Source organism: Gekko japonicus, unplaced genomic scaffold (assembly GCF_001447785.1).
Source record: "Gekko japonicus isolate JY-2015 unplaced genomic scaffold, Gekko_japonicus_V1.1 scaffold683, whole genome shotgun sequence".
In the NCBI taxonomy this organism is placed as follows: domain Eukaryota; kingdom Metazoa; phylum Chordata; class Lepidosauria; order Squamata; family Gekkonidae; genus Gekko; species Gekko japonicus.
Genome location: NW_015162499.1, coordinates 120,090 through 140,904, shown reverse-complemented (window position 1 = coordinate 140,904; position 20,815 = coordinate 120,090). Strand labels below are relative to the sequence as shown.

General features: G+C 41.7%; 1 protein-coding gene across 2 annotated transcripts in view; it reads left to right on the top strand.

The window, feature by feature from the left end:
* LOC107106014 (nck-associated protein 1) overlaps positions 1–19,095 on the top strand; it is a 75,247-nt gene extending 56,152 nt beyond the window's left edge. For both annotated transcript variants that reach the window (XM_015406098.1, XM_015406097.1), the window contains exons 19-31: positions 513–652; positions 1,641–1,772; positions 4,572–4,790; positions 5,303–5,433; positions 6,125–6,222; positions 12,555–12,648; positions 14,762–14,844; positions 15,269–15,349; positions 15,564–15,657; positions 16,110–16,226; positions 16,941–17,050; positions 17,471–17,560; positions 18,759–19,095. In XM_015406098.1, coding sequence (XP_015261584.1) covers positions 513–652; positions 1,641–1,772; positions 4,572–4,790; positions 5,303–5,433; positions 6,125–6,222; positions 12,555–12,648; positions 14,762–14,844; positions 15,269–15,349; positions 15,564–15,657; positions 16,110–16,226; positions 16,941–17,050; positions 17,471–17,560; positions 18,759–18,875 — 1,506 coding nt within the window. In that variant the 3' untranslated portion in view covers positions 18,876–19,095. The remainder of the gene's footprint in view (positions 1–512; positions 653–1,640; positions 1,773–4,571; positions 4,791–5,302; positions 5,434–6,124; positions 6,223–12,554; positions 12,649–14,761; positions 14,845–15,268; positions 15,350–15,563; positions 15,658–16,109; positions 16,227–16,940; positions 17,051–17,470; positions 17,561–18,758) is intronic.
* Positions 19,096–20,815: the final 1,720 nt, after the last annotated feature.

Sequence of the window (20,815 nt, the reverse complement as noted above, 5' to 3'; positions counted from 1 at the left end):
TGAGAAAATTTCCTTTTTGCTATATGATATCCATGCATATGTGTCACATAGTGTTTCATTATTTGCCCTTGCAGCAAAGAAAATAAGGTCTAAAGAGGCAGTGAGAGGGAATGTAACTTAGATACTTGTTCTTGCTACTATTGCTGTTGCACTGTATTTGTAGTTGTATTTTCTTGTTGACCTCTGGTTCTACCTGGTGTTTTTGTTTATTTGCTAATTTCTAGTTTGTATACAATCTGTATTCTTCTCTGTTGAGGGTTTCGTAAACTTGTAACGGCCAATGGCTATTTACAGTAAGCTGAACTGAACTATAGGCTTTCGTGTGCACACACACTTCTTCGGATACATTGAAATGGAAGTATCTGAAGAAGTGTGTGACGAAAGCTTGTACTCAGAATGAAACTTGGCTGGTCTTAAAGGCGCCACCAGACTCGAACTTTGTTCTGCTGCTTCAGACCAACATGGTCTGTTTTGCTGCTGACTGTTTCTTCTCCCCCCCCCCCTTTCTCAAGTTACTGCCAAAGCATTGTGCCAAAACCATCAGTCAGGCAGTCAACAAAAAGTCCAAAAAGCAGACGGGAAAGAAAGGAGAACCAGAAAGAGAAAAACCAGGAGTAGAAAGCATGAGAAAAAACAGGCTGGTGGTGACCAAGTAAGCTGGATTTCTTATCATTAGCCCTTTCCTGTGCATGTCCTAATTTCTCACTTATACATGCTATTTTTTAAAATTCCACTCACACTGTTAACCTACAAGCCCTGTACACAGAGCCCCCTTTGTGCAGAGACTAAATATGCAGGGAGGCAGAAGGTGCATGAGCATGCTGGCCTCGCCCCCTGCCTCCATGTGATTGCTGATTCATGAACACAGTGCCGAAGTGCAGAGGAAGTGTCTGCACTTACATTCCCTCCCTGTGATCGGCAGCATTCAGAATCCATTGACCCTGATTGTGGGAAGAGACCATATGCATAGACTCTTCTGCCACACGTAGCTGCCACTCTCACAAGCTCACCAGCATACTCATGCCCACTCTCCTCCCCCATGTGTTCAGTCAGGGCTTGGAGGGGCTACAGTTAACAGGTGTATATAGGGCTACAGTTACAGTAAAATGTAACCTCTTGAGTTGACCGTAAAATGTAACCCTTCTTAGAAATATCTGTTTGTAGGTGCTCATATGGAAAAGTATACAGTAAACGTCTGTTCTGTATAACCAGCTCATCCTCCTGTGATATTTTTCAGCTCCCATTCTGCATGTTAAAAAATTGATGAAAGAAGCATGCCTTGGTTATGGTCATTTGTTTAAGCAAAAGTCCTGTAGTGATAGCTTTAAAAGATTATTTTCATACTTAAGACTGCGGGAGGGTGGCAGCACAGTATAGCCCAATCTCATCAGATCTTGTAAGGCAAGCAGGCTCAGTACTTGGATGAGTGACCGCCAAGGAAGGCTCTGCAGAGGAAGGCGATAGCAGACCCCCCTCTGCTTCTCACTTGCCTTGAAAGCCTCTTGCTGTGGGTGCCCGTACGTTGGTTGCAACTTGCTGGCGCGTTTATAGGATTGGGGGAGGGGGGAATAAAGTGAGATGGGTCTGTTAACTTTTTTGTCATTGTTTTTGTGACTTTTTTTTTTTTGCTTTTTTGCAAGTCTGGACAAATTGCACACTGCACTTTCTGAGCTTTGTTTCTCAATCAATTACGTTCCAAACATGATTGTATGGGAGCACACTTTCACCCCAAGGGAATACTTAACGTCTCACCTGGAAATCCGCTTTACCAAGTAAGACTGATTGCGAATGTAAATCTTTACTTAACCAAAAGACATGCACACTGTTTGAATGAAATGTTCATTTAGGTGTTCTGTAAAGGAATGGAAAGTGTGACAAGGTCAAAAAAAATGATGGGAATTAAGTCGTCTGGGTTATAAAATAAGTGTTTTGAGTCAGTTAATATTTATCAGCTTCTTTGAGCAAGCTGAGAATGATTTTTCGTATTACCTGGGTCTTGGCAGTGTCTCATATGTAGAATCCTAGAATCACAGAGTTGGAAGGGGCCATACAGGCCATCTAGTCCAGTCCCCTGCTCAATGCACGATCACCCTAGAGCAGGGGTGGCAAACCTATGGCACAGGTGCCAGGGGTGGCAAATGCCAGAGGTGGCACTCAGAGCCCTCTCTGTGGGCACACATGCCATGCCCAGACCATCATTAAAGTGTTGAATTCTCTGCCAAATAATTTTAAGTAAATGAAAGCATTTGGGATTGCTTTCCTTACTTTGTTTGGATCATCTTAAGTTAATGTATGAGTTGGTTTTTTTTCTAAAGTAAAACCTCAGTATTTAGGTTAAATTGTCGTGCTTGGCACTTTGCGATCAATAAGTGGGTTTTGGGTCGCAGTTTGGGTACTCTGTCTCTAAAAGGTTCGCCATCACTGCCCTAGAGCATCCCTGGCAAGTGTTTGCCCAGCCACTGCTTAAAGACTGCCAGTGTGTGTGTGTGTGTATTTATATATATAAAATGTGTGTTGTGCTCTAAAAGGGTGGTACAGCAGGCACCTCATTCAGCCACAACAGTTATAGGATTTTACTTAGCTGGTCCAGGTCTCAAGCTGCTGGGACCTCAGGGAGTTTTTACCCCTCCTGCTTTAGTCCATCCCCAATGTACGCTGGATTCCTTTCCGCCATCATCCACAAGTTAAGAGGTAGAAGTCTAGTGACCTGCAATGCAAACACTGTATTTCTGTCTCTTTAGAGACTTTCCTTTAGAATGAAGAATTGCTGCTTAGGATGGCACTGTGAACATTTTTTCAGTGGCTTCTGCTCCTTTCTTATATGTATACAATGCTGTATTGGCTTTAATTTTTTACAAGTATTATTTCAATAAAAATCATTTCCGCATAAAGCTTTGGATTTATTTGAATGTAACATTTAAACCACACTTGATTTATTTTTTTCCTGATCAAACATTTTCATTTTCAAGTATTTGTTGCTGTAGGGATATAACATTGATGTGAGACACGTTTACTAAACATAAGTCAAAATAAACATGGCAAATCAGATTGTATTTTTCTGAACAATTTTCCACTTCTGATTTTCCCCAGGAAACCCACCTCTCGAGTTTCTTTTTTCTTCTTCTTCTTCTGGTTAACTCCATCAACACATGACATTTCACTACACTTGCAGACTGGAACTGAGAAATGCTTCTTTTGAAATCTTTTTACCTTCTATAAAGTTAGTTCAGTTTTAGCCTCTGAGCCTTCACAGAGTACAAATTATAAATCCACCTCCACTGCTGTAAACTTCTACACACACCTGAGGAGGAAGTGTCATTTCGATATAAGTGGCATTGTTGATGTGCATTTCTCTTTCAAAAACACTAATCCTCCAATCTCTCTGTGTGAGCCAGTTCTTTCTTCTTTTGCTGCTGCTGCTGCTGCTGCTTTTGCCAAGCCCACAACAAAGAGTCCATTATGACATTTTCTTTACATTGGAGCTATTGCATCAAAGTTCTTTCCCACGCAGATAACCTCAGAAGCCACGTCATGATGAGACGGCTTTGGGGATCCTTCCCTTGTGTCCAGATATTACAAGAAAACGTGGCCTGTTGCTTGTCTGTATCTGCCGTAGGTTGCTGTGGGACTGCTGTCTTCTCCCCAGTCCCTTTCTTGTCCTGCTTAATGTCTCAGAGTGGTCTCAGAAACTGCAGTTCTTCGGCATGCATATTTCACACCAGGCTGTGGCCTCATTCAGAGAAGAGAAAGAAAAGATGTGCGGCAAGAATCCAGATCACCCATGTTTTTAAAATGCCGTGCAGTAGATGTCTGGAGCTGAATTGGCTCGAGTTTTAATTCTGGTGTATTTTTTAATGGCGAGCCTTTCTTTTGCACAAGGAGGAAGCAGTGAGCAACAGTAGGTCTGGTGTTAGAGCCGAGAGCCGGCATGGTATAGTGGTTAAGAGTGTCAGATTAGTATCTGGGGAGGGCTGGATTTGAATCTCCACTCATGCCGTGGAAGCTTGCTGGGTGAGCTTGGGGCCAGACACACGCTGTCAGCCTAACCTACCTCACTGAGTTGTCCTGAGGATAAAATGGAGGAGAGGGGAGAAAGAATGACGTAAACCACTTAAGGGGTCCCCACTGGGGAGAAGTTCAGGATACAAATGATTTTAAATAAAATAAATTTGCTGAATTTCTCTCTGAACATTTTCTGCACTGAGGACAGTAGAAAACGGTTGCTCCTCTTCTCACCCAGTTTCCAGGTGAGAAGACTCAGCGACACATCACCAACACCAATCCCCATAAGTTGTCGATGTGGACAGTGCCAGAAAAATGCAAGATGTGTGTGCGTTGAGGCCCGGCCTAGTGCGTACTTGGCCCAAATGATTAGTTACACCAGATGGTCTGATGTTTTGACAGCTTCCAGAGTAGGAATGTATTACGTGAGCTCATGTGCTTAAACCCAGGCTTAGGTTGGTGCCCACGCTTTCCTCTTCATCTAATTCTACATGGGTATCGGCCAGTAAATACAGAATGATTTCTTCACATTGCCGAGTGCCAATAACTTACTTCCTTGCCTTTCAAAGGTCAATTGTTGGGATGACTATGTATAATCAAGCAACGCAAGAAATTGCAAAACCTTCTGAGTTGTTAACAAGCGTCAGAGCTTACATGACGGTGCTCCAGTCGATAGAAAATTATGTACAGATTGACATCACGAGAGTGTTTAATAACGTTCTTCTCCAGCAAACTCAGCATTTAGATAGTCACGGAGAGCCGACGATTACCAGTCTGTACACAAATTGGTAAGAATTCAAATCGCATTTTTTGTCTGTATCTCTTTTTATCCCCTTTTTGGTGAGATGTGAGCTTTCACATGCAGTCATCTAGAAGAGAGGTGCCAAAGTAGAACATAGAGTGATAAACCACAGCCCATGGAATGAACTATGTAATGAACTCCTCCAATGTAAGTTGAAATTGGTTGTAATTAGAAAACCTGAATTGTGTACCACATCAGCATTGGATTTCATCAAGTATAGTATTTCATGTAACAAAAAAAATCCCTACAGGTTTGTTTATTTTGAAATAGGTGATTTTTCATGGACCTGCTACAGAGTTTGTGTAATGCTTAAGTTTGTTACATTTATGTAAGTTGCCTTTAAGAGCAAAATTCAGTGACAGTGCAGTCTTATCAAACTTGATGTGAGGGATCTTCAGGGTCATCTAGTCCAGCCCCCTGTGCCATGCAGGAAATTCATAAAGTTTAATAGTAAGAAATGATTTAGTCCATAACAAAAATTATTTTGGTTTTGTTCAGGTATTTGGAAACCTTGCTAAGGCAAGTCAGTAATGGTCATATAGCCTATTTTCCAGCAATGAAGGCATTTGTGAACTTGCCTACTGAAAATGAATTGACATTCAATGCAGAAGAATATTCAGACATATCAGGTAAGTTTTCCTTAGATTGAATCTAACGTTCAGTCAGCCTTAAGCTGAATCTTTCCCTGTCAAGTAGTTTCTACACAAGAGAACTGTAGATATTAGAAGGGAAAGTCCGTAGCTTTTATATAACCGCTCCACTTTGCCCCTGTATTCTGAACACCATTCAGCAGGCTGTTTTGTTTGGGCCAACTTTTGGTAATTGCAAAGGACCCCTACCTTTTGATCTTGGTATAGTAGCTAGGCATAAGTTCTGATTACCTTCAACCTTTCCCTTGTGTATTCTGAATGCACATCTGGTGAAGAATTAAGCAAGCTCTTTTCCCATTTAAGGGATGTAAAGATGGGGTGGGGTGAAATATATGCATGTTCCCTCCTATCATGTTGAAATTATGGGCAAGGTGATATTTCTGTTGGGTGCTGGATGGAGGGGCAGTTATTAATGGTAGGCAGGTTTGTGGGCCTCTGGGAGTTGGAACGAAACTAATTCAAGGCATTTTTCAAAGTATTCATGTTTATCTGTTGCTAATATTAATCTGTAGTGTAAATATTAAGCTGTCGCCCGTCTTGAGATGGTACAAATTGAAAACTTATGCATGTGGATAAAATTGGCTGTAGTAGAATGAAATAACCAGATGTACTATGCATCTTAAAACTTACGGCACTATATCAGAATGAATACAATTTATCTTTTCCTCAGAAATGAGGGCCCTATCGGAACTCCTTGGTCCATATGGTATGAAGTTCTTGAGTGAAAGCCTTATGTGGCACATTTCCTCACAGGTTGCTGAACTAAAGGTAACTTTCATTGTTCCTTTCTGGGCATTGCTTTCAATAAGCAGGGTTGGTGTTAAAACATGAATGCTAGAGAATGTAGACAGGATCCAAAATGAGCTCGAGGGTTCATGCCCCCATCAGAATCTTGAGCCATGTAGATAAAGCACTCTATAAATAAATGAAATATTCTTTGAAGAGCGTGCCCCCATGACACATCTGATTGTTTTTGCACCTTTCCTTGGGCACAGACCATCTATCATGGAAGGCATTTATTCCAGAAATTTGGGTATATGGAAGTATCTTCGGGCTATGTTTGTGCACAACTTTTTAATGTTTGCTCACCTATCATGTTTGTCTGTGCGTAAGCATCAAAGCCATTCAAAGGCTCAGTTTATAGCCTCATTTTTTTTTAAGTTCAGCTATTGACTTTTGCTATACATGTAAGCACAATAAAAATGTAAAAAAAAAAGGGCGGGGGGGGGGGGGGGAATGCTTAACAGTTGGGTAGGCTTTCTAAGCAGTCATGATACAAGAATACATTAAGTAAAAGCAAAACAGGCAGCACAATATCGGACAGAATTAATAATTTACAATTCTAGCTTTTCTTGAGATCTCTTTAGACTGAATGCAAAACAGTATTCAGATTTACGAACGGATTTGTTTGTGATAAGTTCAAGACTAATTTATTGTCAACCTCATGGGCCCCATCCCTCACAGCTAAGAATTAAGACTTCCTGGTTTAGGGAATCTTAAACCTAATTTCAGTTTGTCAGGATATCTACGTTAAGGGTTTTTTCTGCCCGTTCAGTTTATTCCTGGTTTTCTTAACAGTCAATCCACAAGCATCAGAATCCCTTTGGGCACGGGTCTTCTGTGTGTCGGCCCTCCCCCTTATTTTTTCCAGTTGTGGAGCTGCTTTATTTTCTTCCAGACATGCCTTCAATTATATCATAGTTTTCGAACAAGGGTGTTGCCGTCACTGGTGGCGTCAGTACCAACCCTCTTTTTATTTTTTGTGCCCTTGATATAGCAATATTACACTGAAGAAGGGCTGTTCCTCTCCTATGCACTGCCCTCTTGTCATCTGCTGTCTTCCCACCATGCCAATTTTGAATTTACTAGGCTGCAGTTGTTGTTTTTGTAAGTTTCACCTGCAGGATGTTTGATACAGGTAGTCAGCCGTATTGGTCTGAAGCAGTAGAACGAATTTAGAGTCCAGGGGCACCTTTAAGACCAACGAAGGTTTATTCAAGGTGTGAGCTTTCGTGTGCCTGCACCTGAAAGCTCATACCTTGACTAAACCTTCGTTGGTCTTAAAGGTGCCACTGGACTCTAAATTTATTCTGCCGCAGGATGTTTTTTTGCTTTGTCGTTTTCATCTGGTTTCCTCACCAGTGATGGATAGCAGGATTGCCACAATGGCAGTTATATGAAAGGATCAATGCACATATGCAAGAACCGCCATTTGCCCCCCCCCTCACAAAGCAGGAAGCAATAGAAAGTGTTAGAAAATTAGAAATGTGCATGCGTTAAGAGTCACCATTTGACTGCACAAAATGGATAGTGATTAACAAATCACAAATCATAATAGCCATAATAAGAAGCATAAAGTTTTTAAGAAGGGAGGGAGGGTTATGAACAGGGCATCAGGAACATTAGCTACTTGTTTTAATAAAAGAATTGGAGGAGAGGCCAAGTTGGCGTCCTGAGTAGACACACCGGCATTACGCTCCTGCCTGTATTGTGGTTTTAAGTTATTTATTTTACTCTGAGCATCGGTGGCTACTTATCTTACCTTAATGGACTAGAATTTGCAGGAAAGTGAGAAGCCGTGCATTGACTCCGAGAACAACGATAAAATTGGTGGTGCTAATTTCTGGGCATAACATTGCTGTGATTTATTTCTTGGGTGCTGCTGGTGAAGTTCCCCTCCCCCCACCTGTTTTTCTGCTGTTTCTCCTCTGGTTCCTGCCCTAGTGGGAATACTAAAGCTGTTGTCGCGCTTGTGTGATTGTTGGAAGCTGAGAGGAAAAGGAGAGAAGGAACCATGTGTTGCCAGACTGGAGTTATTTGGTCCCCCTGAGCCCCTTCAGCTCCCCTTTTAGTTTCCCCTGAGTTCTGGACTTGGATGCCTGGCGCAGTCCAGAGGAATCCCACTCGTCCGGGTATATTGCATCAGCAGCCAGCCATCTCCTGGGGAGACCCTTCTGCCTCTGCATGCACATTAGCAAAGAGTGCTGAGTCATCTGCCAATGCGGAGTCGTCTCCTATTGAAGCACCACACTTGAGGATTTTTGAAGAGTGCCGAAGGGATTTGGAGTATGGCCATTTTTTTTTTTTTGTAATCATCTTGAAAGTGATTAAAATTTGCTGTCTGCTTCAAGAGTTAACATCTTGAATGATAGTAAACTGGTTCACCTGTGCCCAGCTTGCCTTGAAGTATTTTGGACTTTCTTTTTACCGGGGGGAGGAGCCGGGGGGGGGCACATAAGCGAATAAGAGAATGGACCGAGTCTTTGCCCACCTGGAACTCCAAGCAAAGTAGAATTGATTACTTTCTAATTCTGCCTGATTCTCCGTTGTTCCCACCTCTTAACAGGTTTTCAGTTTTCCAAGCGGGGAAAAGTGGAAGGGAGCCCTGAAAGGGTTTCCTGCCCTTTAAAGCCAGCAGCCGGCAGGTCCACCTGTCAGCTCCTTGCTTTAAAGGGCGGGCAGCCACTCCAGGACTCCGTTTGGCAATTCAGGCAACTGATCAACAAGCTTAGCTTTGTAATATTAAATGGTAACTTTGAGGGACAGAAACATGGGGAATTCACTTATTATAACCAGAAGGGCGTGAGTGTGATCGAATATATATTAGAATGACCATCTCTTTGAGAAAATATATTACACTTTGAAGTAGGGTCACTTCCAGAAAGTGACCATCAACCGCTTATATTCTGTATTTCCGTTTCTGAAGCTCTGCGATTGTGGGGCATCAATACCTCATATTGAAATTACTGCAAATATTTGTTTGAGATAGACCTATGCACTTCACTCAAAATGAATTGTAGCAGGTGCTAGACAGTGAGCCACTTTTCAGATCAGGAAAAATTTATTTTAACAAAAGACACAGAGACTGCTCTGACACTATATGGAGAGCTAATTGAATCCTTGGGTTCTTTCCTGATCAAGAACACTAGAATATCAAATGGAAGAGGGCAGTTTAAAAGCAACTGGTTTGATAGAGAATGCTCAAATATGAAAAAAAAACAACTAAGGCATGCTATTAGCAAGCAAACGGAAACAAACCACTTACCTAAACCTTCCTTTGAGCGCCATAATAAATATAACTGCCTACTCAGACAAAGGGGGGGAAATTCCTTAGTAAGAGAATCTTGGCAAGAGCTTGCCTTGGCCTTAACTCAGAAAGACATCACCACGTTCTGGTGCATATTTGCAACTTCAGAAGGGAGGGCACACTATGAGTTCGGTTTATATAAGTATATCCAGTAAACGCTAGGAAGAAAACGTTTTGAATCTTATTTAATTATCAAACCCTTGAGGATAGCGTAGTCGAATTCCCTGTTTGATGCCATTAACTAACTCACCTGTCATTGAAATAAAATCCCTAATCTCTATAATTAGGAATAATAAAGCCCTGGGCGAAAATTTTATCCCCCCCCCCAATCTATTTAAGGTGTTCCAGGACTGTTGGGTGCCTATTTTAGCCACCCTATTTATTCAAATAGATAGGTCTGGTAAGTTCCCTCAGGAATGGACCTCTTCTATTGTGGTGCCAATTTATATGAAGGAGGCGTGTACCAGTACAGCTAACTATAGACCAACAAGCCTGCTGGATTTAATAGGAAAGTTTTATGCAAGACATCTGGTATTGAAGCTGGAGACATGGGTAATCTGAAAATAACAAATTTCTAGTCCGGTGGCATCTTTAAGAACAATAACATTTTATTCAAGGTATAAGCTTTTGTGTGCATGCACACTTTTTCATATACATTGAAATGGAAGTTACCATTCCATACATACAGGTAAAGGGTGAGCAGGTGTTTAACAGATGCAAGGACCAAACTGGAATAACAAGCTTAGTTTATATGGTCACCATTTGTTTGGGTTTAATTCTGGGGAGGGGGACATAGTGAAGGAAGTAAATATATCAACATCGGAGATAGATGGGCAGATCTATCCTTCTTAATTGTAGAATGCAGGGAGTAATTAACTGAGACCCTGTTGTTACATTCCTTCCGTCTCCTCTCAAGCGTGGGGGTAACTTTACAGCATCCTCTTCTTTGAGGTGGGGTGATTGGCTGGGCATTGTATATCTCCTCTGTCCCCAGACCAGAGAAATACATTCCAATCTACCATTCCAAATTACATGACATTCTACTGTTCATTACATTACATTACAATCACTCTTCCAATCTACTGTTCCAAATATGAAATAAAATAAAGGGGATGTATAGCCGTTCTTGGTGAGACTACAGGTGTAAGGACTGAATGAGGTTCGCATATGTAGTGTGGTAAGAATATCCCTGTTAAGTCCTGGGGGCTCCATTGTTCTGAGTGTTGTAATAACTTGTGACTCAGCAATTTCCCTTTCTAGTCTGTTCCTGAAGTTTCTTTGCAATAAAACAGCTACTTTGAAGTCACCCATTGAATGACCTGGAAGGTTGAAGTTTTCTACAGGTTTCTCAGTCTTGTGATTCTTGAGGTCAAATTTATGTCCTTTTATCCTTTGGCGTAGGGTTTGACCTGTTTGCCCTGTGTAGAGAACTGAAGGACATTTTTAGCATTTAATGGCATATACAGTGTTAGAGGATGTGCCAGTGAATGAGCCTGAGATTATGTAGGGGTTTTTTAATCCACAATTTATTAATGTTTATAGTGAACAATGATACAAAATATTAATTTTTAACAGTCTATTACATTATTCATCCACTTTATTAATAGAAAGTATTCTCCAGCTCATCCACTGACTCCTATTGTATCTAAATACTAAACAAGGATTACTTTCTATTCTGTGTACTATTATCTTATGCTACCCATTACACTTTATTCCATTTCATTCCCTAGATTCTTTGCCGTTATTCGTATTAATTACAGATGTAGTTGATGATATTGTTAGGGACAGTGATCATGTTGTCTGGCTGTATGTGGCAGCAAAATTGGCATCTGGGTTTATTGCAAGCTCTGGCCCCAGTGTCCATGTTCAGGTTAGATGTTATATTATTGTGGGTGAGGAGTTGTTAGCACCAGAACAAATTGGATTTAGGAAGGGACATGGCACATGGATCATCTAGGCAACTATATGTGGCATTTATCAGTCTCAAGGCTGTATGTGATTCTATCGCAAGGTACCATAAATGAAGAAAATCAAGCAATATGAATAGAGAGGCTGCTAAAGCGTCTCTGATCTGTATTCGGCTTAAATAATACTGAGAAAATATCAATCAGGTATTTTGGAGGTATTTTTCCGGTTCGGTTTATGCCGAATTTACACCCCTAATTTAGATTAGTTGCTATTCTCAGCTTCTCAGTAGAATACTTGGAGACCCTTGGATTTTATGCAGCCAAGCTCTACTCATAAAACAAAGATTGTTAGACCAGAGTGCTCAAACCAATGTAGGTCTTGTAGGCATTTCGAGAACCCCCTTGGGCATTTAACAAACTCAGAACTTTGTTTGTTCCTCACTCTTTGTGAGAAAATGAGAATGAGCGAGTGAGGGTCATAAAATGGGGGAGGGAGATACACAGCTCTCATGGTGGGAAGGTTAAAGAAAGGTGGAGGTCTGGGTGTGTAATAAGGGGGAGATCATCTCTTTGGGACTCTGCTACAAGTGAGACCAGAAGCTCCGAAGCAGTGCATTGAGTGCCTGGGGTCTCGGTTGTCCATCTGAGTCTGGAGAATAAATGCATGGGTATGATGCTGTGCTTACCAGGGGAGGGGGCTCCAGTACTGGAGAAGGAGGGATTGGGTCAGTGAGCAACAGATTACTGTGTGTGCTGTGAACTGTGCCTCCCCTCCCATGCAGTTTCCATAGCTGCATGTACAAAGCAAGCTGCCCTATTCAGTCTAGTACTCCTAAAGCAGCCCTGTTCAGTCTTAATGGGGCTGTTTAAGCAGTAAGTGGTTGTGGAACACGGACAGCGTTTATGATTGCACTGCGAGGCTTTCTGTTTGGTGTGCAGTTCGGCCCATACCTAAGTTATAACCGCAATAGTTCTTTTGGTCAGATAGTGGGAACATCTGGATTTCATGAGCTTTGCTTCCCACCTGCCGCACTGAAATATCCTAAAGCAGGCACTTACTGCGATGCTTGGATCTTTGCCTGACCTGAGATCTTACCTTGTCTTAGAAACTTGTGGTGGAGAATGTTGAAGTGCTCACACAGATGAGGACCAGTTTTGATAAACCAGATCAGATGGCGGCTCTCTTCAAAAGATTGTCTTGTAAGTAACCACCAATCTACTGCTGGTTCCCCCCCCCCCCCATTTGTATCCTTGAATGAAACTGTGCAGATGATTTAAAACACTGGACCTTCCATTTTTAAACCACTTAAGCAGCTGAAATGATTCCTTATCTTTCATGTTACCAGTTTATTAACATACACATAGTTCACACACTGACACAAACAGTATTTACTTGTTTGATTATACCCTGCCTGTCTTCCCAGTGGGGATACAGAACGGCTTACATCATTCTCCTCTCCTTCATTTTATCCTCACAGCAATCCTGTGAGATAGGTTAGGCTGCAACTGTGTGATTGGCCCTAAGGCCACCCAGCGAGCTTCCACGGCAGAGTGGGGGTTGGAACCTGGCTCTCCCAGATCCTAGGTTGTGATCCCATGCGCCAGGAAAAACGGGGGGGAAGCGAGGCTTTTTCCTCCGGAGGAATTTGACCCACAGTTGCACGATCACACCTCTCTTGCAAGCTGCGGGCGCCGTCCATCAGTGTGTGATCAGACACAACTGCGTGTGAGTCGGAGGAGGTTTTGTGCTGTATTTCCCCCATGCGCTTAAACGAGGGGTCAATGAATCACACCTCTGCACCGAGGGCTCCCTATGGAGTTTGTGATGATGCGCATACTGCGGCGGGGGGGGGGGAACGGCATGGAGTCAGGATGGCCTGATCAGACCATCCCGACGCCATGAAAGCATGCTGGAGCGATCAGACACGGGAAAGTCCATCTGTGGCCTGTCGCAACCCGTTTCCTACCGGATTTTCCCTGGTGTCTTTTAACTCCACTTCTGCAGTGGATCAGAATGGGTTGCCAACGGCTGCGGGGCACTTCCCAGATGTCATTGTCTGATCGCGCCCTTTAAATCCGCCTGGCATTTGCACCTATGTCGGGTCTAATTGTGCATATGATCACAGCCCTAGTCTGACACTAACCATTATACAAACTGTGTGGTATGTATTATGTAAGTTATACCGGTGATTCCAGAAGAATTCAGACTTTTACAGTACTCACGCCACCTTTCTTAGTGATTGCACAGCATGAGAAGTTGGGGTGGTTTGGAGGCTGAGCCACGTTGAGTTTACAAAGGGACGAAAATATCCTTTACTCCTAAAACTGCCATTTTATTTATTTATTTATTTATTTTCGCGTTTATATCCCGCCCTATCCTGAAGGCTCAGGGCGGCTAACAGGGGCACCAAGTGCCAAGTAAAACAATAACATATAGCATATAATTTAAAACAAGAACATATAATTAAAACCGTCACATATAGTTTAAAACCATAAATTACAATATACAGCAACTTCAGCAAGAGGGAAGATCTTAACCACACCTAGCTACCGGCAGTCTCATGCTCAAAGCCGTTTCCAGTGCCACAATCCACCTCCAGGGGGCGAGACAATCAGATGTTAAAGTCGCTAGGGCATAGGGATACAGATGGAATGGTGGCGGCGGCGGCTCCTAACCAAAGGCCTGGCGGAAGAGCTCCATCTTGCAGGCCCTGCGGAACTGAGAAAGGTCCCGCAGGGCCCGGATCTCCTCCGGGAGCTCTTTCCACCAGGTAGGAGCCGCCACCGAAAATGCCCTAGCCCTAGTCGCAGCAAACTTAATTTCTTTCGGGCCTGGGATTTCCAGGAGATGCCTCCCTCCCGACCGAAGTGCCCTTGGGGGAACATATGTAGCGATCATTGTATATATTCCAAAGTCCCCATATGAGTATGGAACACATTTGGTGTCCAAGTGTGCTTTTTTAACTAGCAGAGGAGTACTCTACTAGATTGGCCAGAAGAAGAATTTTTTGTTTCAACAGAAGTCGTGCAGGAGGAAAGCACCACTGAGGAGGGACCAGATTCGTAACGTCCGACAAGTGTAGCTGGAGATGAAGCTGATTTCAGGGTGTTGTGTTTGCAGTTGTCACTTTATGTTGCTCTTAGAAGCAGTTGTGTGTGCATACTTCACACTTTGGTAGAGAGGCACACTGCTTTTTACAGGCATTTTCCAATTATATTTGCCAATCCTTTAGATTCGTACTAAAAGTATGCATTTTTGAAGTACGGGGATCAGTTCTTGTTCTCTGACGCTTACATTTTTTTAACCCTCCAGCTGTTGACAGTGTTTTGAAGAGGATGACCATTATCGGTGTCATCTTGTCTTTCCGGTCATTGGCACAAGAAGCACTTCGAGATGTACGTACCAACCAATATAACACGCTTTGTGTGAAATCTTGAATACGTAAAAGCTTCTGTTACACTTAGAAGCTTATTACTCTAAAAATAAAAATCCTAAATGCTAATGATAAGCTACTGTTGATGCAAAAATAACGATATTGAAGAATGTACTTAGTGGCAGAATCAAACCCACTGTGATATTTTAAAAAATGAACTTTAGAAACTTTTGTGGGAAACTGCTTGTGTCTACCACCCAGTTGTAATCAGCCTGTGTTTTTACATTCCTTTAGAACAGCTTTTATACTTTAAGTCCTTTCAAATTTGGCATGTGTAGATTAGAATAAACGGCTGGATTGGAAGTAAATCCATCAAAGTAACAATGTACAGGGGCCTTTGTGATAGCAAAAGTGAATTATTTTGTTGCTTATTACTTTTGTCTTAGGTCTTATCCTACCACATTCCTTTCCTTGTAAGCTCCATTGAAGACTTCAAGGACCACATTCCAAGAGAGACGGACATGAAGGTAAAAATTTCCTTCTGAGGGTATCAGAGTATTCCTGATAGAGACCTTCTCTATAGCCTTAGATGCCACCAGGAACTTTGCTGGTCTTTAATTTCCGTACTTTCAGACTTTGATAGCTGTAAATATTGAAAAGATTCTGTTGTTTGTGTTCACTATCAAATTGCGTAGAATTCTGTTGGTGTTCACTTTTCAGTAACCTTTTCCTCTTTCTTAGGTTGCAATGAATGTATATGAGCTGTCGTCAGCTGCAGGATTGCCCTGTGAGATTGATCCTGCCCTGGTTGTAGCTCTTTCTTCTCAAAAATCAGGTAACGATTGTGGATGTAGGCAGGGATGCTTCTGTACTCTGTCACTTGCATGAGCATGCGTCCACCCTTTCTGATTCGGTTTCTTTAAAGTCCACCACCAGGCCTGTGGTTTGGGTTGTTGTCATTTTTACGAATGGAGAAGCATGCCATTTCTTTAACTAAAGTTTCACTTGGGCCAGAGCTTATCCCAATTAATGTGGAGCCTTCCAACTTTCTGTGTGTGATCATCATGAAGGTGGTTCTTTTCGGGGCTACGTGCACTGCTTGGATTGTGTACCGCCCTGGTATCTTAGTGTGTTGCCTATGTTTATTGCTTCATACCTTTCTGTTTGTGGCATGGAGCTTGACAAATAAGAATGTTGATGTTTTGAATTAACCGGGGGGGGGGGGGGCTGCTCTGGATATATGCAGTTACAAAGCCTTTGCTGATGTGTTTGTTTCTTTCTTTCCAGAGAACATTAGTCCAGAGGAAGAATATAAAATTGCCTGCCTTCTAATGGTCTTTGTGGCAGTCTCCTTACCAACTTTGGCCAGTAATGTGATGTCTCAGTACAGTCCTGCCATTGAAGGTAACATTTGGACAAATTAAACTTCTCTTGTGAAAGTATGTTTTAGTTTTTCACTATGTATGTGAGGGGAGGCTGTTTAGTGTTAGTTTTTGCTTTGTAATAGTAGTTTTTTTGTGTGTGTTACATAATAAGTGTGTTTTATCTCCTAGTGTTTGCTTTGAAAGTGGAATACTTTAATTCTAGACAAGAATGTGTTCTCTGCTTGCACATAAAGGAGAAACTAAACTTGACTGGAGGCATTTGTATGGACCAAATATTACAAAAGTCTTAGCAAAGATGTATCAAAAATCATTCTAGCAGCCACTTACATTAAAAGCAGTTGTAATTTTCCCTCATTTGTATTCTGGTTTAATGTATGACAATCCTGTTTCTTAGGTTTTGTATTCCAGTGGTATATTCTTGTGCCTAGCAGCAATCATGTGCTTGAAGCTAATGCTTTGAAACTGGTGTATTGGGAGAAGAAACTTGGATATTTTTTTTCTTTTTTAAAAAAATTAGAATGCTGTTTTAATATTGTGCTGCACTGCATTAAAATATTAAGTCTTTTCATCCTCTGTATGAAAGTACATGTATCAAAGGGCCCCTGTAGCGTACCTGAAAATTAATCCATTTGTAAACACTACCAGGCTGACGTTAAAAGATATCTTTCATTTAGCCAAAACACTCAAAGTGTGAGGGAAGGTAAAATAATAATACAAATGTGTTTTTGTTTAGGTCACTGCAACAATATCCATTGCCTGGCCAAAGCTATCAACCAGATTGCTGCAGCTTTATTTACCATTCACAAGGGAAGCATTGAAGACCGTCTCAAAGAATTCTTGGCTGTAAGTACAGTTTTGACTTTGAACCAGTTAACATTTTATAGTTTTAATTTCTGTTTTCAAGCCAAGTGGCATTATTGTGGCTTTCTTTTACAAAGTAGTGATTACAAAACTGATTGCGAAGGACTTGACTAGCACTGTAGGCATGCAGAAGTATCAGTTTCTGCTTGATTGTTGTTGACTTGCAATAATATCGGTCTGATCCAGCAACCTCCAGTACTTTATACAGTTATGGGCTGCCTGTTCCCTTTATTGCTGTGGAATGCTCTGCACTCAAAATCTCATAGCACTCCTAATGTGAGAATGGTAGCTTGTCTTATACAAATTGTAACTTTATACTGGGAATTGCTTATGCTGTGGAATGAAAACAGTTTTAAAAAGCAGGCAACTTACTTGCTCTTTGTATGCAACTGTGTATTTTAGCTGGCCTCTTCTAGTCTACTGAAAATTGGTCAGGAAACAGACAAAACCACTACACGGAACAGAGAATCGGTTTACTTGCTCCTAGACATGGTAAGTTAACGTCCAAATTATTGTTTCTTGTATGTCTCCTTATAGATTAGCAAGGAGGTTCTGAATGACACTGTCACTTGACATCGTGGCAAAACAATGACCAGAAGCTCTTGTGAATTCTCTCTTTCCTTTTCCGTCCCCTCTCTAGGAGGGGCATAGAGGTGCCAGAATAGGGGTACAATAGGATTTAGGTTGGTTTCATTCATGAATGCAGCTTTAAAGTCGACACATGAAGCTGCCTTCTACTCAGTCAGACCCCCCTGGTCCATCAGAGTTAGTCTTGTCTACCCAGATTGGCAGCGGCTCTCCAAGGACTCAGGCAAGTTGTGATGTTAAACTAAATAACTACAAATTAAAATGGTACGGAAAAAATAAGGAAGAAGGAACGATCGGTCCAGATATCTTGTGTGTTCAGCAGCATATGCAGTGTCAGGGGCTGTGGAACTTATGGCTGCTAGATTAGGAAAAATGAGTGCCGTAGGTTAGTCTTCACATTGTTGCCATAAGCCAAAATTGGTGAAGAATCCCATCAACTGGGATAGAATCTTGTGGAGCTCTGGCAACTACCATGTTTAGTCGTTTGGTCCAGTGAAGAAAGAATGGCTTTGGTAGGCAGCTTCCTTTGGTCTCGCTGATGTGTAATATGAAATTGATCTAGTTTGGTACCCAGGTGGTACTGTTACATTACTTTGGGTACATGTGAAAGATCTGCTTGCTGCACAGAGAAAGGCTGGATTTGAGGTGGCATTGTGGGAGGAGGAGGAAACATCCCAAAACAGCGAAGGAAGATGAAGAATAGACACATTGGCAGATTAAATGGGAAGTAGAGGGGGAAGGCGAGAGAACATGTCGTGTACCTAGTAACCATGACTTCAGCGTTCCAGAGGAGGAGATGCACGCATCTGACCACTACCTGCTCTTTCTCTTATCACCAGCCATTGCTGCTTTCTTTTTGTCCTCCGTGACTCGTGCACAGGCTTTCAGTTGCTCCGAATATGCCACTAATATTGGAGCCTCATGTGAAATTCTTGTGCTGCCAGTTTATGTTGCATGTTGTTGGAAAGAATGTGATGCTGAGTTTGCCTTTTTAAGCTCCTCCCTCTCAGAAAATGTGTGTAATGTAGTACCAGTAGATGAGTTTAATCAGCAACTGCTGAGTTTTCTGCAGGCTTCTAACTGGTTCCTTCTGTTTTCTTAGATTGTGCAGGAGTCTCCATTCCTGACCATGGATCTTCTGGAGTCTTGCTTTCCATATGTCTTGCTGCGCAACGCATACCATGCTGTGTACAAACAAAGTGTCACATCTTCTGCCTGAATATCTACTTAACTGAAGACAATTAAGCACGCATCTATGTTGCCTCAGTTTTATTTGTAAACTGTGGAGCTGTTTTACTTTATGGCCTGGCAAAGAGTTTTGTGGGTTATAAACTTTTTCCCAGTGCAGTTGTATTTTTCAACAGTGGTTTCTTAATATGGTTGTACTACAAATATAAGCTTGGCTGATTTTTAGGTTGCACATTTTGCTGAGATTTATTCCTTTTTATTTTAGGATCTTGTTTAAAAGAGAAAGAAAGAAACACTATTTCAGCTATGGATTTTTTTCATATTTGATCATGCAGGAATCATAATGGCTTGTTTATTTACAAGAAGAACTCTATTTAGTGATTATTTTAGTGTTCCTAGATTTCATCTGTGTGTAAATTATTTCATATAGGGAGATTTACGATCTATGCCTATTGTTCTTATGGGAAACAAAAAAAACTGGATGTGCATTTCTGTGAATGAGAACATTTCTACTTTCTTTTCGACATTTTCACTCCAATTAATTACTTTAATGCTAATATCTAATCCTAAGAGATGTTATAGGATTGCTTCTCCTTCAACAATCTTCTCCGTACAATCTGAAATGGCAACAAGTGGTTTTGTTTGTATAAACACTACATAGTGGGATTTTTTAAAGACTAACTTCCATGGTGCCCCATTGGCATTAACACTACATTGTACCCTGCTGTATAATAAACATTCTTATGCATTGATATCAACTGTTGATAAAATGTTAGCCCTTTAATCACTTTTTATATGTTTTAAATTTTTGAAATTCAAGTGTACCTTCCATTACGTACAATAAACACTACACTGTATTGGCTTGCTGCTGACTTTTACTGCTTTCTAGTTACCTTAGCATTTAATGTTCTAACATGAGAAGGCATGTGCATTTGTGTGGTTTCACTGGTAATCGTTTAATCATTTTGTATGTAGGATATTTTTACAGTCTCTCCCAAACACAGTGGAAGATGAAGTAAAAACAGATTCCCCCCTTCAGCTTGTATCTTCTCACCACAGTTCAGCACTTAGTTGCAATTGTGGCTACTACGATGCTCTATTCTAAAGTAAAATTCAGAGGAATGTAGAGGCGGAGAGGGTTAGTGGCAAGCAATATCACACATCCATTTTTGTCTGTCCTGCAGTTTGCCATGTGGGATGGAGTTGGCTCATTAGTCTGATAGAAGAAAAATAAGAGATTGGATTTATATCCCACCCTTCACTACCCAAAAGAGTCTCAGAGTGGCTTACAATCTCTTTTCCCTTCCCCTCCCCACAACAGACACCCTGTGAGGTAGGTGGGGCTGAGAGAGCTCTGAGAGAACTGCTCTTCAGAGAACAGCTCCAAAAGAACTTGTGACTGACTCAAGGTCACACCAGCAGCTGCATGTGAAGTCGTGGGGAATCATACCCAGTTCTCCCAGATTAGAGTCTGCGCTCCTAACCACTACACCAAACTGGTTCTCAGCAGATGGTTTGGTTTTATCAGCACCAGGGAGACTGCAACTTTGGTCATTCTGTAGAGTCCCTGTTCTCTGGTCTGATGTACATACATACCAGTAACTTTTTTGATGATTAAAGAGCTGTTTTGCATCCTTCAGTTATAATAGCTTCTTTTGTCCAAACTACTTGTGATTTCCTGCATTTATTCTTGTCTGCCATTTTACCCTGTATGTTGGCATGTTAAACTCTGGCTCCATCAGTTTACTATAGAATTTTGCTAATTACCCTTTAGGTCTAGAATAGGACATTAATACTTCAAACTTATGGGCAGAGCAATCCCGTGCTGTGCTTGCGCTGTGGCGGCTGGCCGCAGTGCAACTACAGCACCGCTAGCCATCCCCCTAAGGGGAAAGTTACACAGTGGTTGGCTGGGGGGAAAAGGGTTTTTTCCCCTGGGTGCTGTCACAGCAGCATTTGTGGCATTTCTTT